Raw genomic sequence first — 15,487 nt, 5'->3', positions numbered from 1 at the left:
TTAAAAGGCACCATGGTAACTGAAATGGTACGACACCAGGTTTAAAGACTCCATGTTATCTGAAATGGTACGACACCAGGTTTAAAGACTCCATGTTATCTGAAATGGTACGACACCAGGTTTAAAGACTCCATGTTATCTGAAATGGTACGACACCAGGTTTAAAGACTCCATGTTATCTGAAATGGTACGACACCAGGTTTAAAGACTCCATGTTATCTGAAATGATACGACACCAGGTTTAAAGACTCCATGTTATCTGAAATGGTACGACACCAGGTTTAAAGACTCCATGTTAAAAGGCACCATGGTAACTGAAATGGTACGACACCAGGTTTAAAGACTCCATGTTATCTGAAATGGTACGACACCAGGTTTAAAGACTCCATGTTATCTGAAATGGTACGACACCAGGTTTAAAGACTCCATGTTATCTGAAATGGTACGACACCAGGTTTAAAGACTCCATGTTATCTGAAATGGTACGACACCAGGTTTAAAGACTCCATGTTATCTGAAATGGTACGACACCAGGTTTAAAGGGACAATCTGGGATTCAAACAACAAAATCAAATCTAATTTTATTTGTCACATGCCTTCGAATACAACAGGTCTAGACTTTACCGTGACAGCCATCAAATATTCAATCGTCAATCAAATGTATTTAGAAAGCTCTTTTTATATTAGCAGATGTCACAAACAGGGGCGAAAATCTGATATCAACTTTTGGAGGGGACAATTACATGAAATTTTCTCAAGAGCAATTCCTGAGGGGGACACCAAATGTAGTGCTGTAACACATAGCCTACGTTGTAATATGTTAAATGTATAATATTGAGGAACCATAATCACTACTACTGGATAAGTGATAGGTACAGTAGTTAACTGAAGGGTTGTCCCAACAACTGTTTAAATCATTATAATACTACTACTAATAATAGTTATAGCAGTGTTCCTTATCAGTCCAGTATGTCTGCTGGTATTTATACTTACAACCAGCAATACCAAGAAAGGCCAGTAGGTGGCAATGGTACTGTACACTGTATGGGTGCAGTTTTCGTAAATACAATGAACATGGTGTGATCTCGTCTAAAATAATCTCCATTGAGAACCATCACAAAGTTGTTCTCCGTATTGAATTGTCCTTTTAATTAGACTTTTTCTGATACATTTATATAGTCGTTAAATATGTGCCACTGGCCTGAGTCTACTACAAAAGCTTTACAAGAACAAAAAGCTAAAAATAAGTACAGTTCTACTTCAATGAATAACCCAAATAAATCAACCAAAAATATCCTTCAGTCAGTGTCTCAACTCTTCAAACAACAGCTATGGACAATTATGTCACACAAAGTATGCAATTTTAAATAAAATAATTAGTAAGTGTACTGTCATGTACTAAAAACTGAAAACTACTAAACAAAATAACAAATATCATACTATACACCAGGGGTTCTCAAACAGGGGTCCATGGACCCCTAGGGGTCCCTGGTGTAATTGCAAGGGGTCCGTGAAATAAAAAAGTGTAATGAACGTTTTCAGTACCACAAGGTTTCCAGTAACTTTACATATAATATATATAGGGGGGGGGGGGGGGGGGGGGGGGGTCCTCAAAACCTTGCCTGCCTTGCCTCAAAATATGCAGTGGTTCCAGTACCCCAAAAAAGGTTGAGAACCACTGCTATACACACACTAATGAACAAAAGAACCAAACATATGTTTGCGGGTTTCAATGGATCCAACAAATTGCTGGCAGATATTTTCCCTCTTGAGACTGTCCAGACTGTCTTTATGTACATTACAGACAACAACACCGTTCAGTCTCTCTTGGCCCATGCTGGTCCGTAGCCAAGTCTTTAACCTGCACTGAAACTCCTCTCAGCCTCACATGAAGAGCACAGGCACCACAAACAAAATATCTGATCAGCACCTCAACTTGGTCAAACAAACCCCCGCACCTCCACTGGAAGCCTCCTGAGAACCTCTGCTGCCTCTCCACTGCTGCTACAGGGGTATTTGCTGTGAAAGAGAGGCAACTGCACTGAAAGAGAATCTATGTTCACCTCTGGATACTGATCTAGAAACTCATCCAACTCCCCCGTGAGAAGCGCTCTTTCCAACTTTTTTGCAGGACGTTTAGACTGTCCTGGTCAGAACGGTCGCCAAACTGAACCTCCACACCATCCAACACTTTAAAAAAATTCTGCCCTATAGTGATCCACTGCTTTGCCAGCAAATCGTCTTGAGTGCCTCTCAATGGTTTCAATAGAGTTAATCAATGTTGTTGCTTTCTAATACAGTGCAAGGTAGCTTTCATCATTTCTCTTTCCCCTGAGAGATGACCGCACACACTCGACTGCAGCCTGCATACCAGAGACAGTCTGAGTTTTCTTCTGCAGTGAAATGTTTAGACATTCAAGCTCTCCAGGAACAGCAGAGGCAAGTGTGAGGCCCAACACAGTCTTGCCCTTTGCTGAAGTGCTCGAATAAGTCACTGGCAGTTGAAGCTGTCTTGGATGCAGTTTTTTGCCATCTCCTTCTAGGCTGCTTAGTACCAGCTCATACTGCCCTAGCACAGCTCTAATAGCAGTATTCCGCACAGTCCACCTCGTTGGACATAGGGGGTTTCAGGGTGGTCAGATTTGTATCTTTTGGACGTGGCAATTGATTCAAACATGCTCTTAAACTTTCCTGACTGGCCATAGAGGACACATAACTGATGGACCCAAGAAAGGGAATCCCGGATCAGTGGGGAGGCTGAGCAGCCAGCCTGTGTAATCAGATTTACACAGTGTGCTCCACAATGTACATAGAGGGGCTAATGGCTGCTGCCTCCTCACAATTGCCTGGTCACCTGTGTATTTTCCTGTCATGTTTGAGGCACCGTCGTAGCTCTGCTCACGTAAGCCAGACATGGGCAAATTGAGCCTCAACAACACATCAGTTGTCACTTTCGCAATGCCCTCGCCTGTTGTCTCCGACACCCTGTATAGCCCAATAAACTCCTCGTGATGGACAAGGTCATGGTCAACATAACGCAGACACTCTCCTGTTCAGCACCAGAGACATCTTGAGTACCATCAACAATTACTGAAAATTTTACAATCGGAAGAGACCTAATCTCAGCTGCAATGCCTCAAATGACTGTATTGGCCATGATGTTCAGAATTTCATTCTGTGCTTTAGGGCCTGTGTACATTGTGGGTACGCTCTGTTAACCACTTCAGTAAAATGAGATCATCCTCTTCTGGCCTAAGTTTCAAAAGCTAGTATAAATTCCCACTGTCATCCGTGTGGCCTCTAAAGGCTTGTCCCTGTCTTGCTACATGCCGCGCCGAACTAACAACTTTCATCAAGCAATCAATGCCTTGCGTCCTCCTGCTGTTTACCCCACGAGCTGGATAACTGGGCACTGATTGGATTTAGCTGGTGTGCTGTTAACAGTTACAAAGTGGCGGTGGGTTTAGCAGTTATGATGTGCTGTGAATTTTTCAATGGCTTTTCTCCAGTTCTTAAATCCTGCACTAATGAAGGCAAGCATCTGCTCTTTGGCCAAAAGATGGCTGGCTTGAAAACCCTTGGCTACAGTGAAAAACACAACACTCCTTGTTATTGATGGATTATAATGTAACCAGGGGAAATCGTGAAACCATCTCTCTTGAAACCTCAACACTCTGTTTGCAAGAGTTTGCGGTTCTATAAATTGTGGGTGTGGCTGATATGGTTTTGTGCCATCACTGAGGTAACTGGACAATGCTGTGCCACTGTCCCTTATACTGGTGCTGCTGGCAACACGGGTGACACCTGGTCCTGCCGTGGCTGTGACACTGTCCTCTGAAGTCTCTCTCCCTGGCTCTTTCCCTTTCACCACCCTCACTGACTCACAGTCTGTCTCCTAGAAAAGAAATAAGGTGTTTGCCGTACTCCTAACTACCGGTACCCAAAACTACACAATTAATCACAACAGCAATACCATTGCCTTTAACAAATCTTAGTTCAGTCACCAGTTTAAGTTGAGAGTGGGAGTATCCATGGCATTTTCCAATTATGTCCCTATTTTACAAGTCAAAAAAAATTGAGAACCTTTCATAATGTTGCCAAACAAAGACTCAACAAACTTACCTGAGACTCCCTGTCTCTGCCAGTCTGTCACTGCATATCTGTCCCCAACTCTGCTGTCTGTGTGCCATCTGTTGCCTGCTCTGCCTAATGACATCATTGTGAAACATTTCCATTAGCATTTCACTTCTTTCTTATGAACATTTTATCAATTAGTCTGAGATATTAGGCTACTGGGGTTCTTACTTTGCGTTTCGGTGTACTGAAAAATACTCTGGCTGGCTGGCTGGCTGGCTACACACACACACAGTGTGTAGGTTATTTACAGTAGGAGATGGGCTTCTATCTTATCTTCAATCATTCTATTTGGGCTTCGATCTAAAAGGTAGCTAGCAAATGTGAAACGGATCGCAGTGACAAGAGTTGACAGCTGTATGAGTTCACCATTTACACAACATATGCTGCAACCTTTTGTAAATTTAATATAGTTTGTTTCATATTGGCTGGCTTCCAACAATAGCTGAATTTGCAAAGCTAGCGAGCACCAATTCCGTTTCTGTGGTGTTTGCTATAATCTTTGCAACCGGGGTTAAATAAAGGTGAAATAAAATAAAATTAAAAAAAGTTCCCTAACGACAATTTAGCTTTTGCAACGAGACCATGAAATATATTTAAGACAAATGGTAGAAGAGAGTGTAGTTCTGTTCAGGTTGGACTTCAGTTTATCGCTAACCTTATCACAGGGACTTCAGTTTATCGCTAACCTTATCACAGGGACTTCAGTTTATCGCTAACCTTATCACAGGGACTTCAGTTTATCGCTAACCTTATCACAGGGACTTCAGTTTATCGCTAACCTTATCACAGGGATGTCAATGGATTTAGTGCAATTCATGTTGAAAACAACTTCCAATTGACTGGCTGTAATAAACAGAATCAGAATTACGTATACAGTATAAAATACCTGTGGTGAGTTACAGACCTTCTAACAGCTCCATGAGTTACAGGCCTTCTAACAGCTCCATGAGTTACAGACCTTCTAACAGCTCCATGAGTTACAGGCCTTCTAGCAGCTCCATGAGTTACAGGCCTTCTAGCAGCTCCATGAGTTACAGGCCTTCTAACAGCTCCATGAGTTACAGGCCTTCTAACAGCTCCATGAGTTACAGACCTTCTAGCAGCTCCATGAGTTACAGACCTTCTAGCAGCTCCATGAGTTACAGGCCTTCTAACAGCTCCATGAGTTACAGGCCTTCTAGCAGCTCCATGAGTTACAGGCCTTCTAACAGCTCCATGAGTTACAGACCTTCTAGCAGCTCCATGAGTTACAGGCCTTCTAGCAGCTCCATGAGTTACAGACCTTCTAGCAGCTCCATGAGTTACAGGCCTTCTAACAGCTCCATGAGTTACAGACCTTCTAGCAGCTCCATGAGTTACAGGCCTTCTAACAGCTCCATGAGTTACAGGCCTTCTAGCAGCTCCATGAGTTACAGGCCTTCTAACAGCTCCATGAGTTACAGACCTTCTAACAGCTCCATGAGTTACAGACCTTCGAACAGCTCCATGAGTTACAGGCCTTCTAACAGCTCCATGAGTTACAGACCTTCTAACAGCTCCATGAGTTACAGACCTTCTAGCAGCTCCATGAGTTACAGGCCTTCTAACAGCTCCATGAGTTACAGACCTTCTAACAGCTCCATGAGTTACAGACCTTCTAACAGCTCCATGAGTTACAGGCCTTCTAACAGCTCCATGAGTTACAGACCTTCTAGCAGCTCCATGAGTTACAGGCCTTCTAACAGCTCCATGAGTTACAGACCTTCTAACAGCTCCATGAGTTACAGACCTTCTAACAGCTCCATGAGTTACAGACCTTCTAGCAGCTCCATGAGTTACAGGCCTTCTAGCAGCTCCATGAGTTACAGGCCTTCTAGCAGCTCCATGAGTTACAGACCTTCTAGCAGCTCCATGAGTTACAGGCCTTCTAACAGCTCCATGAGTTACAGACCTTCTAACAGCTCCATGAGTTACAGGCTTTCTAACAGCTCCATGAGTTACAGGCCTTCTAGCAGCTCCATGAGTTACAGGCCTTCTAGCAGCTCCATGAGTTACAGGCCTTCTAGCAGCTCCATGAGTTACAGGCCTTCTAACAGCTCCATGAGTTACAGACCTTCTAGCAGCTCCATGAGTTACAGGCCTTCTAACAGCTCCATGAGTTACAGACCTTCTAACAGCTCCATGAGTTACAGACCTTCTAGCAGCTCCATGAGTTACAGGCCTTCTAACAGCTCCATGAGTTACAGACCTTCTAGCAGCTCCATGAGTTACAGGCCTTCTAACAGCTCCATGAGTTACAGGCCTTCTAACAGCTCCATGAGTTACAGGCCTTCTAGCAGCTCCATGAGTTACAGGCCTTCTAACAGCTCCATGAGTTACAGACCTTCTAACAGCTCCATGAGTTACAGACCTTCTAGCAGCTCCATGAGTTACAGACCTTCTAACAGCTCCATGAGTTACAGACCTTCTAGCAGCTCCATGAGTTACAGACCTTCTAGCAGCTCCATGAGTAACATCCATCAACTACATCCATCATCCATCATCTCCATCCTACATCCATCCATCCTTACATCCTACATCCATCCATCCTTACATCCTACATCCATCCATCCATCTTTGATGTAGCAAAATGCTTGTGTTCATAGTAATGTAGTATTATCTAACGGTTCACTACAATACACATTAATCTAAAAGTGTTATAACGGAATGAAGACAAATATAAATATTATTTTGAGCAATGTTGGAGTGGCATTAACTAAAATACAGTACAAAAGCATACAGTATATACATATGAGATGACTAAAGCAGTATGTAAACATTATTTAAACATTATAAAAGTGACTAGTGTTCCATTATTAAAGTGGCCAGTGATAACAAGTCTATATATATATGGGGCAGCAGCCTCTAAGGTGCAGGGTTACGTAACCGGGTGGAAGCCGGCTAGTGATGGCTGTTTAACTATCTGATGGCCTTAAGATAGAAGCTGTTTTTCAGTCTCTCGGTCCCAGCTTTGATGCACCTGTACTGACCTCACCTTCTGGATGATAGCGGGGTGAACAGGAAGTGGCTCGGGTGGTTGATGTTCTTGATGATCTTTTTGGTCTTCCTTTGACATCGGGTGCTGTAGGTGTCCTGGAGGGCAGGTAGTTTGCCCCCCGGTGATGTGTTGGGCTGACCGCACCACCCTCTGGAGAGCCCTGCGGTTGCGGTTTCCATACCAGGTGGTGATACAGCCCGACAGGATGCTCTCAATTGTGCATCTGTAAAAGTTTGTGAGGGTTTTAGGTGACAAGCCAAATTTCTTCAGCATCCTGAGGTTGAAGAGGCGCTGTTGCACCTTCTTCACCACACTGTCTGTGTGGGTGGACCATTTCAGATCGTTGGTGATGTGTACGCCGAGGAACTTGAAGCTTTCCACCTTCTCCACTGCTGTCCCGTCGATGTGGATGGGGGGCTGCTCCCTCTGCTGTTTCCTGAAGTCCACCCTCCCAGGGCCCTCACCTCCTCCCTGTAGGCTGTCTCGTCATCCAATCATCCATCCAACATCCATCGTAACATCCATCCTTACATCCATTGTTACATCCATTGTTACATCCATCCTTACATCCATCGTTACATCCATCCTTACATCCATCCTTACATCCATCCATCCTTACATCCATCCATCCTTACATACATCCAGCCATCCATCCTTACATCCATCCTTATATCCATCCATCCTTACATCCATCCTTATATCCATCCATCCTTACATCCATCCTTACATCCATCGTTACATCCATCCTTCCATCCATCCAGCGAACCATCCTTCCATCCATCCTTATATCCATCCTTACATCCATCCAGCCATCCATCCTTACATCCATCCTTATATCCATCCTTACATCCATCCAGCCATCCATCCTTACATCCATCCTTATATCCATCCTTACATCCATCCTTACATCCATCCAGCCATCCATCCTTATATCCATCCTTACATCCATCCTTATATCCATCCTTACATCCATCTTTACATCCTTACATCCATCCATCCTTACATCCATCATTACATCCATCCTTATATCCATCCATCCTGACATCCATCCTTACATCCATCCTTATATCATCCATCCTTATATCCATCCATCCTTACATCCATCCATCCTTACATCCATCCTTACATCCATCCTTATATCATCCATCCTTACATCCATCCATCCTTACATCCATCCATCCTTACATCCATCCTTATATCCATCCATCCTTACATCCATCCTTACATATATCCAACCACTCATCCTTACATCCATCCAACCATCCATCCTCACATCCAATTAACCATCCTATCATCCATCCAGTCATCCATCCTTACATCCGTCCAACCAACCATTCATCCAACCATCCATCCAACCGTCCAATCCTCCATCCTTAAATCCAATCATCTATCATATCATAATCTGAAGCCTATAAAATACCAACAAACCTGTTCTAAATATACGGTCCAAAACTGTTGCCTCCCATCCATCCTATCATCCATCCAACCATCCATCCTATCATCCATCCAGCCATCCATCCTTACATCCGTCCAACCAACCATCCATCCTCCCCAGTTTCTTTGAGTTATTTTTCAAGAACGGTTTTAAGTCTCCCCACGTTAAAGTCTCCGCCCACAGGAAATGTTGCCTCTGCGGTGAACGGTTTCGTGTTTGTTTATGGCCCCATACAGTTCGTTGAGCGTCAAAGTGGTGTTGGCTTGTGGTGGATACAGGATACAGCTGAGATAATTGGAGATGAGAACTGTCTTGATAGATAAAAAGATCTGCAGCTTACAATGAGGTATTCTATATCAGGTGAGAAAAAGCTTGAGATTTCCTTTAGACTGCAAGCAGCACACCAGTCGGTTGTTTATGAAGAGGCACTCACCCTTTGTGCTATGTTCATAGATCTCCACCAGGACGCCAAGCCGTCTATCGCGTCTCCACCAGGACGCCAAGCCGTCTACCAGGTCTCCACCAGGACGCCAGGTCTCCACCAGGACGCCAGGTCTCCACCAGGACGCCAGGCCGTCTACCAGGTCTCCACCAGGACGCCAAGCCGTCTACCAGGTCTCCACCAGGCCGTCTACCAGATCTCCACCAGGACGCCAGGCCGTCTATCGCGTCTCCACCAGGACGCCAGGCCGTCTATCGCGTCTCCACCAGGACGCCAGGGCTCCACCAGGAGGCCAGGCCATCTACCAGGGCTCCACCAGGCCGTCTACCAGGTCTCCACCAGGCCGTCTACCAGGTCTCCACCAGGCCGTCTACCAGGTCTCCACCAGGACGTCTACCAGGTCTCCACCAGGCCGTCTACCAGGTCTCCACCAGGCTGCCAGGTCGTCTACCAGGTCCTCCCCCCCTCCCCTACACATTCCCCTCACCCATCCCTCTCCCCTCCCCCATCCCTCTCCCCTACACCATCCCTCTCCTCTACACCATCCCTCTCCCCCCTCCACTCCCCCATCCCCCTCCCCTACACCATCCCTCTCCTCTACACCATCCCTCTCCCCCTCCCCTCCTCATCCCTCTCCCCTACACCATCCCTCTCCCCTCCCCTCCCCATCCCCCTCCCCTACACCATCCCTCTCCTCTACACCATCCCTCTCCCTCTCCCTCTCCCCTACCCATCCCTCTCCTCTACACCATCCCTCTCCCCTCCTCCATCCGTCTCCCCTACACCATCCCTCTCTCCTCTCCTCTCCTCTCCTCTCCTCTCCTCTCCTCTCCTCTCCTCTCCTCTCCTCTCCTCTCCTCTCCCTCTCCTCCTCCTCTCCTCTCCTCTCCTCTCCTCTCCTCTCGCCTACACCACTCAGCCTCCTTCCCCAACCCTCTCCCCTCCCTCATCCCTCTCCCCTCACCCCTCCTCTCCCCTCCCCCACCCCTCCCCCTTGTGTAGCCTCTCCATACCATCCGGCTGTCTCTGACTTCATGAGAGCTAGAGCAGGGAGTGACTAGTGTTTTCTGTATCACCCCCGTTCTACCACAGCCTCAGCTATGTCAGAACAATAGACCAATTGTTATCTGTCAACAACAAAAAATAAAAAGATTTATCTTCAATAAATTAAACCGATCTCTGACTATTACCATTTGAGGGTTATCCCACAAAAACTAATTTGGTTATGAGCCAACGGCATCTTCTTGTTTGCATAGAAAGGTGCTGTTATAAAACCCTGTCTGCTATACAATTTATTTTGGTAATGAGACAGATTTCTTATTCAGTTTAACGTGTACTGTATTTTGGTTGTTGAAACAGTCAAGCAAACTGTGTTCGACAGGCAGGCTGTGTCAAAAAGCTTCACAGACCACACCCTATGTAGTACCTCCCGTAAAAGTGCCCCAGTGTCAAATTACAATAAAGGATTTGATTGGCGTGAAAACCTCCACACACATACGATATGCAAATATATATATATGTATATATATTTTTTTTTTTACTAGATATTTCTATGCCACAAACTCAATCCAGGAAGCTCAGTGCTATCTCACAGTTCAACACACATTAGTCTTCCCTGCCAGGAAGCTGACTGTCTCACAGCTCAATACCCATAATTCTTTTCTGCATAGAGAAAGTAAGACCAGTCAGCCTCTGTCTGTGTGAAGGAGGAGGGACTTGTTCTTTTCATACTAACGGTGTCTCCCGCCAACCAGACTCTGCTGTAGCTTCCTGCCTGTCTGTCTGCTACCAGGCGTATATAAAACCCCACCTCTTCCTTTCTCCTACAATTCTGCCTTCTCTTCTGAATCCTCGACGTCAGCCTGTGAAGGAAAAGAAAACCAGACAAAATGGTGAGTTCTGACAGCTGACATAGATTCTTTCTTTCTGAAGGGAAAGCATATGGAGGATGGTGGTTATTCTGTTACATAAAGATCATATAATTCTCTGCATTACCTCTTTTTTTTATATGTAGATTTTAGATATTATGTATACTACTGATAAGGGATAAATGTGATTTATTGTACATTTAGGTAAAAAAAAATATAGATATATATATTATGCAAAATAAATCTGATAGCCATACATGAAATGTGAGCCAGATTTTAGTGTTTAACTGTCTATGTAATTAGTCATTGTTCTACTTGATCATAGACTATCCACTGTTTAGATTAGAAAATCTCAAATACCTTCTGGATAGAAACATCATTTTTCCGTAAAAATGTTTTTTTTTTTATATGTTTTTATGAGATTTCTGCAATTGTGAGAGAAGGATGGAATGATTGAGTACAAAGGAGAACAGGGAGGAGCAGTCTGGGATGGTAGCCATTTTCTCTGTTGGGATTTTGTGAGAGATATCTCTTGCTGTAACACTGCAATGGGTGTGCAGCTGGACCGGACAGAGGAGAGGAGAGGAGAGGAGGGAATGAAAAAAAAACAGAGTAGTGGGAGGAGTAGTGGGAGGAGTAAGGGGATGGACCACAGTAACAAGACACACCTTATCCTCTCTGGTCCTCTGCTCTTAAAGAGACAGGCTCATAAAAACGATAATTCGTCAAATGGCAGATAGAGGATTTGAAAAATGATGTTGGACATTCCTATGGGGGGGAAATAAATGGGGAAAGAATGGGGTAGAATAGAATAGAATAGAATAGAATAGAATAGAGGCTAGAAATAAGGTCTGTGGTTAACACGGGTTTAGGAGATCTGATACGTTTTGTTCTATGAGATAATATCAGCTAGTTAACACGACCTTTATGAATTATGAAGCCTTTATATGCTTGTTTTAATTACATAAATCCTTCAAAAAGTGATTATTATTTTCATCGAATAATTTTTTTTTTAGAACATCTCCTAAGCCTGTGTTTACCACTAATCTTATTTTCAGCATTTTCTATTTATATATATATATATATATATATATATATATATATTTAAAAAAAAACATTAATTTGCACATAGGCTTTTGGCCAACGAGCCATGGTGGAATTAGTCTCTGTTAATAATGGCTACAAAAAAACGCCATTACTATTGATCTCTATTAGTGTCATATAGTCAAGATGGTGGTCACACTTTTTAGCCGAATCCAACTCGGGGATATTCTAGTGTAGCCAATGACTTTGCTTAAATGTAATTTTGCTTAATGAGTGACCATATCCCTCCTGTATTTATTTATTTATGTATTTCTTCTTCAGATTTTACTTTCACTTTTAATAGGGATCTTACAGTAATATATTGATGATTGTATTTGCAGCGATACAATAAAATCGAGACTGTCTGAAATGGATTTCAACTTTTTATTTTATCAATCCACTCCTTCAACACTCCAACTTCACTGTCTTAATTAACTGTCTGATTTGATTTAAGTTTCCATGTGGTTGATCTCTTGTACCTCCTCTCTTTCAGCGTGAGTGTATTTCTATGCATGTGGGCCAAGCCGGAGTCCAGATGGGCAATGCCTGTTGGGAGCTGTACTGCCTGGAGCATGGGATCCAGCCGGACGGACAGATGCCCAGTGACAAGACTTGTGGAGGTGGAGATGACTCCTTCAACACCTTCTTCAGTGAGACCGGAGCCGGAAAGCATGTCCCCCGTGCAATCTTCGTAGATCTGGAGCCCACTGTCATCGGTAAGATGAGACATCCTAGAGAAAGCCCATCTTTGAATGTGCTGTTTTGATATTCTGTCCGAAGATATTCTGAATATTCGGATATTCCAAACATTCAGATATTAGGATTTCCGAATATTCCGGATACTTGGATATTCTCATATTTGCAATATTCTGACATTCGAAATTTGCCTTTGTCTTTCAGATGAGGTGAGGACAGGTACCTATCGCCAGCTGTTCCACCCTGAGCAGCTCATTACGGGTAAGGAAGATGCTGCCAACAACTACGCCCGTGGTCACTACACCATCGGCAAGGAGATCATTGACTTGGTTCTGGACAGGACACGCAAATTGGTGAGTCATCATTCTTGATAACATAAGAGTTCTAACTAGGGTTCTGCTAAAGGGACAAGGTTCTAGATGGGTTTTAACATGTTCAAAAAAGGTTATTTGTAGGGTAATAAGGTTCTACCTGGAACCAAAAGGGTTCCAGAATCTAAAGGGACAAGCCAAAAGCCCTTTATGTTTCTAGGTAAAACGGGCAAACAGGTTCTCCATTATATGTTCTTACTAATGTAACGTCATATGTAATAATGTTATTGTACCATTTCTCCATTCAGGCTGACCAATGTACTGGACTCCAGGGATTCCTCATCTTCCACAGCTTTGGAGGAGGCACCGGCTCTGGTTTCACCTCCCTGCTGATGGAACGTCTGTCTGTGGACTACGGAAAGAAGTCTAAGCTTGAGTTTGCCGTTTACCCAGCTCCCCAGGTGTCCACAGCTGTGGTGGAGCCCTACAACTCCATCCTGACCACTCACACCACCCTGGAACACTCTGACTGTGCCTTCATGGTGGACAATGAGGCCATCTATGACATCTGCCGCAGGAACCTCGATATTGAGCGTCCCTCGTACACCAACCTCAACAGGCTCATTGGTCAGATCGTCTCCTCCATCACTGCCTCCCTGCGATTCGATGGAGCCCTGAATGTTGATCTGACAGAGTTCCAGACCAACTTGGTGCCCTACCCCCGTATCCACTTCCCCCTGGCTACCTATGCCCCAGTCATCTCAGCTGAGAAGGCCTATCACGAGCAGCTGTCAGTTGCTGACATCACCAACGCCTGCTTCGAGCCAGCCAATCAGATGGTGAAGTGTGACCCTCGTCACGGCAAGTACATGGCCTGCTGTCTCCTGTACCGTGGTGACGTTGTTCCCAAAGATGTCAACTCTGCCATCGCTGCCATAAAGACCAAACGTACCATCCAGTTTGTGGACTGGTGTCCCACTGGCTTCAAGGTGGGTATCAACTACCAGCCCCCTACGGCGGTACCTGGAGGAGACCTGGCCAAGGTCCAGAGGGCCGTGTGCATGCTGAGTAACACCACAGCCATCGCTGAGGCCTGGGCTCGTCTGGACCACAAGTTTGACCTGATGTATGCCAAGAGAGCCTTCGTGCACTGGTACGTTGGTGAGGGCATGGAGGAGGGAGAGTTCTCTGAGGCCAGAGAAGACATGGCAGCCCTGGAGAAGGACTATGAAGAGGTGGGCACTGACAGCGTGGGAGAAGAGGATGAGGAGGGAGAGGAATATTAAAGTGTTAAACAAACTAGGTGTTTGCAACCGTACATTCCAACACTGTTGGAGGCCTACACTTAACATGACGGCAACACATTCCCCACTGCAGTGTTAACAGTCTCTGTTACATCTTGTCAAGTTGTGTCAGGGTTCTCAATAAACGCATCATAAACCAACTCATCTGTAACTGTATGTGATTATTTTTAGTCTCAAAGATGATTATTATTGACTTTCACATAAGCAGCTCGTAAGAACTCAAGCTTTGATAAGTGAAGGCTGCAGCGTCAAAGAATATTGTTTTATGTCGTTGTCTACTAGACTAGAACAGGTTTTATGGCTCCTAGACTAGAACAGGTTTTATGTCTACTAGACTAGAACAGATTTTATGTCTCCTAGACTAGAACAGTCCTGATGTCTACTAGACTAGAACAGTCCTGATGTCTACTAGACTAGAACAGGTTTTATGTCTGCTAGACTAGAACAGTCCTGATGTCTACTAGACTAGAACAGGTTTGATGTCTACTAGACTAGAACAGATTTTATGTCTACTAGACTAGAACAGGTTTTATGTCTCCTAGACTAGAACAGTCCTGATGTCTACTAGACTAGAACAGGTTTTATGTCTACTAGACTAGAACAGGTTTGATGTCTACCAGACTAGAACAGTCCTGATGTCTACTAGACTAGAACAGGTTTTATGTCTACTAGACTAGAACAGGTTTTATGTCTACTAGACTAGAACAGGTTTGATGTCTACCAGACTAGAACAGTCCTGATGTCTACTAGACTAGAACAGGTTTGATGTCTACCAGACTAGAACAGGTTTTATGTCTCCTAGACTAGAACAGGTTTGATGTCTACCAGACTAGAACAGTCCTGATGTCTACTAGACTAGAACAGGTTTTATGTCTACTAGACTAGAACAGATTTTATGTCTCCTAGACTAGAACAGTCCTGATGTCTACTAGACTAGAACAGGTTTGATGTCTACTAGAGTAGAACAGGTTTGATGTCTACTAGACTAGAACAGGTTTTATGTCTACTAGACTAGAACAGTCCTGATGTCTACTAGACTAGAACAGGTTTGATGTCTACTAGACTAGAACAGGTTTGATGTCTACTAGACTAGAACAGTCCTGATGTCTGCTAGACTAGAACAGGTTTTATGTCTACTAGACTAGAACAGTCCTGATGTCTACTAGACTAGAACAGGTTTTATGTCTCCTAGACT

The 15,487-nt window shown here is 44.3% G+C and overlaps 1 protein-coding gene across 1 annotated transcript; it reads left to right on the top strand.

The window, feature by feature from the left end:
- The first annotated feature begins 10,781 nt into the window (after window positions 1–10,781).
- On the top strand, window positions 10,782–14,432 carry LOC106586921 (tubulin alpha chain). The gene is made up of 4 exons (XM_014174669.3): window positions 10,782–10,922; window positions 12,475–12,697; window positions 12,882–13,030; window positions 13,297–14,432. The coding sequence occupies exons 1-4, from the start codon at window positions 10,920–10,922 to the stop codon at window positions 14,272–14,274; spliced, it is 1,353 nt and encodes a 450-aa protein (XP_014030144.1). The 5' UTR covers window positions 10,782–10,919; the 3' UTR covers window positions 14,275–14,432.
- The last annotated feature ends 1,055 nt before the right edge of the window (window positions 14,433–15,487 follow it).

This window comes from Salmo salar, chromosome 25 (assembly GCF_965601325.2).
Source record: "Salmo salar chromosome 25, fSalSal1, whole genome shotgun sequence".
NCBI classification, from domain to species: Eukaryota; Metazoa; Chordata; class Actinopteri; order Salmoniformes; family Salmonidae; genus Salmo; species Salmo salar.
The sequence above is the reverse complement of the archived record's forward strand: the minus strand, read 5'-3'. Positions and strand labels throughout refer to the sequence as shown.